We start from the raw sequence: 3,620 nt of genomic DNA on the forward strand, positions 1-3,620 counted from the left end.
GACATATTTCCTTGTCTGCAAGGGCTGGAGCTCCCTCGCGGGGCACCGGCGCACACGTGTTACGCTGTTTAGAACGGACAGCACGGACAGACACCGCGGACGAGAAGCAGGTTTACCTCGATTTCCTGATAGGAGCTGTTAATCATGGCGATTAGCATGTTGAGTAAAACGACCACCATGGTTACGTTGTATATTCCATAGAGAACGTATCCGATATTCTCTATGAATTTGTGATCGTATTTGAGCACAACGGAAGTCACTTCAGACAACCCAAATATGGACCAAAACAAAGTCTTGAAACTTTCTTCTACTCTGTTGAAAGAATAAGGTACACAGTAAAGAAATGAAGTTTCCAGTACTAAAAAGTCAAAAGTAAACACAAGTTAGGATCTGAATACTGTCCAGATGTAAAACACCATTATGAAATACCGTCATCATAAACCCAGAGTAGGATTATTTTATCAGAACATTTAACAGAAATGTCACCCTCTCGGGTTTTCGGGAACTTGTGATTAAAAGGTGCCAATGGCCAGCTTTTCTGAACGTGACCATCGAGTGACAAGTCTCTGAACTCAGCAGAGGAAAGCTGAAGTCATGCCAGAACCTTCTAGAAGGATGGAAGTTTGGGGTTTGATTTCGTAGGTGGTTTAGAAATTTAAATCAGGTTTTCTGGAGTAGAACAAGGTCGGAATTTAAATTATATACTCCCTTCAAAAAAAGTCAGCACCAACATATTTCTTGTAGCACGGAAGTGGGGAGGCATGAGGATGCCCTAAATACCCATCCGTGCAGAGTGGCAACGTCACTCCGCTACATCCATATAATGGGACGCTATGCAGCCACTTGGGAAAATGACACAGATCTATCTTCATGTGTTTACGTAAAATGATACCTGAGCCATATTCTTAAGTGAAAAATAAGACACAGCAAGTGTGAAATAGTCTACCATTCAAATAAAAAAATGTGGAGTATACAACTACTTATATTCTCGTTTATGCGAAAAATAGCTCAGAAAGGACCCCCAAATCCCTGGCCCCTGGGAACTAAAGAGCACTAAGAGCCTGGGGTCCAAGGTGCGGAGGAGGGGACAGGCTCGTCACCATGGACGCTCCACACGAATCTTCTGTCACGAGAATGTATTACCCAGCTAAAAGTTACGCTTGCTACACATGAAGAGAGAATGAAAGATCCTTTTTCTTTTCCTGCGATTTATGTAATCTACTTCCCGATTCTTCCAGAGCAGCAATTAGCACGTAGGCCCTCACCAGACCGATTCCCTACCTCTATCCCTTAAATCGAACCAAATTTGGCTGGTTTTCTCACATAACTCAGTTGTAATCATTGGTGTGTCAACTGAAAAAATAATTCTTAAACAATTATACGTGTAGAATTCCACCGCAAAGGAAGAGTCAGATGTCCTTTTTCCAAAGAAAGATTTATGGAAAAAGTACTTTTTCGATTTCTTATAACAGATTCTAAATAACAATTCTATAGATTTATAGGTTTTAGCACTAGTTTACTCATTCGTTCATTCATTCAACAAATATTGACGGAGCACCCCTCAAGTTCTAGGAGTTTTGCTAGACCCTGGGGACGGGGGTTGCACAGCGGGGGGCTGTATCCCATTCCTACAGAGTTACTCTCACGCAGCACTTGATGATGTGCTGTCATAGCCCAGATACTGGAAGGAGAACCTCTTTGTTCCCGCCATTGATTTATCAGCATCACAGAATTCTCTGGCTCCTTCCGCCTGCTCCTTTGCCAACCTTCCCGCCCCGCACCGTCATGGAGAATCTACATGTGTGGGGAGAGGGGGTTTGTAAAAAGGCGGGCAGGACATACGGGCAGGTCCTGAGCTCCCACTGTGGGCACAAGGCTTTCCATAAGTCACCTTACGTCGTCCTCATGATGACCCGATTTAACCCCTTTCGTGCTTATTTTAAAAATCGGGAAACGAACACGGAGAAATGCTAATAACTTAACCAAAGGCCACACAGCAGCTGGCGAACAGCAGAGCCTGCGTCCGCATTCAGGTCTGCCTGATTTCTGAGCCTCTGTTCTTCCCACGACATCACGTTGCCTTGTCCTCACACAAAACCGTGAAGAAAATGTAAAGGATAAAATGAGTTCTCGTTGAGTTCAAAGGGGCGGGCCTGTGTGCAGGGTCTCTCGGCCCTTCCCTGCTGGGATCAAACAGGTTCTTTCCTTCATTACCATCAAGTGAGCTTCAGCTGTCTCCCACCCCTAAGACCTGCTCTACATTAACTATTTGAAAAAAATTCATTTCAAAACAACCTAGATGTCTGCAAGGGCTTGAGGTTTTATTTTAGTCTACAGGGAACTTACTGAACGTCTAGCTGGCTTCTAGCAGTGGCATAATGGGGGGCGGGGGGCGGGGAGGGCTTATGATCTCCCCAGCTGCAAGGGCCCAGCCCCAAGACAACTAAATCCCAACGGGTGGGAGCGAATCTCACAATCAGGATGTCTCCACACCGAGGGAACTTAAAAGGATGAAGACTAAGGAGGCGTAATCAAGGAAGGCTGCCTGGGGAAGGTGAGTCTCCAGTACAGACACCAGCAGGATGTGGGGAAGGAAACCGTGACAGCGGGCTGTGCACATTCAGCGAGAATTTCTTCTTACTTGGCTCCTGCACTGATTCACGATGCATTAAATAAGAGCTGATGCTTCTTTTTTGAAATAACGATTATGGCTACAAAATGATGAAACTGAATTTAATGTCACACATCATGTAAAGAGACATCCGGTATTAAAAACTTGTGACCCCATTCTCTCAAAATAGCCAATTTCACCTAGGATTTTTCCACATTCCGACTCATTCCGTGGTCAAATGCTCCCGAAACGCCGAGAGAGGGGCCTCCGCAGCGACCTAGTCACACACGGGCTCTAACTGGTTCCCACGGGGTGGCTTCCTGCTCTCAAAAACACCTTTCTTACAGTCTCTGAAAATGTTCCCTTTTCTTCATTGCACCTTTTAAAAAAGAAGATGTCTTACTTACGTGGTAAACGCAGCATTTACTTTAGCCCCAAGGTAGTAAGAGTAAAGTATGAACATGCCGATCATAAAGGCAAGAAACACCATAATAAAGAGGACCATGAACTTGAAGATGTCCTTCACGGTCCTGCCGAGAGAGATCTGTAAGGGGCCAAAGCTCTCGTTGGCAGGGAGGATGTAGGCGATCCGGGAGAAGCTGAGCACGACGGCTATGGCGTAGAGGCCTTCGGATATGATCTGAGGGTCGGAAGGGAGCCACTTATCCCTGGCTGGAGTGGGGGGGGAGAGAGAGAGAGGGAGGGAGGGAGGGAGAGAGAGGGAGGGAGAGAAGAGTCTTCTCTTTGGGGAAAAATGGAAATTTAATCAGATCAGTTTTTATAGTGCAAATAGAAAATCAGTTTTAATAAAGCCAAAAGGAAATGCAGAACAGCCGCTTGAGATGGAGATTGTGTTAAACAGACAGCTCTTTAGGAGTAGCCGAGTCTGGGATGTTTGTTGTGCACAGACAGAGCAAGGAGGGGGATTTCTAGCTGAATTTCAAATAGGCATTTGATTTGGCTTCGGCGATGGGGGATGAGCCCCTCCTCGGCCATCCCCCCACCCCCA

General features: G+C 45.7%; 1 protein-coding gene across 5 annotated transcripts in view; it reads right to left on the minus strand.

Moving 5' to 3' along the window:
- Window positions 1–3,620, minus strand: part of TRPC3 (transient receptor potential cation channel subfamily C member 3) — a 37,248-nt gene that overhangs the window by 13,111 nt on the left and 20,517 nt on the right. For all 5 annotated transcript variants that reach the window (XR_003048071.1, XR_003048070.1, XM_006917748.3 and 2 more), the window contains 2 exons: window positions 3,019–3,283; window positions 117–312 (listed from right to left, as the gene is read on the minus strand). Coding sequence is in view for 3 of the 5 variants with exons in the window: in XM_006917748.3 (XP_006917810.1) it covers window positions 117–312; window positions 3,019–3,283 (461 nt within the window). In the remaining 2 variants the exon portion in view is untranslated. The remainder of the gene's footprint in view (window positions 1–116; window positions 313–3,018; window positions 3,284–3,620) is intronic.

This window comes from Pteropus alecto, unplaced genomic scaffold (assembly GCF_000325575.1).
Source record: "Pteropus alecto unplaced genomic scaffold, ASM32557v1 scaffold17, whole genome shotgun sequence".
Classification (NCBI taxonomy): Eukaryota; Metazoa; Chordata; class Mammalia; order Chiroptera; family Pteropodidae; genus Pteropus; species Pteropus alecto.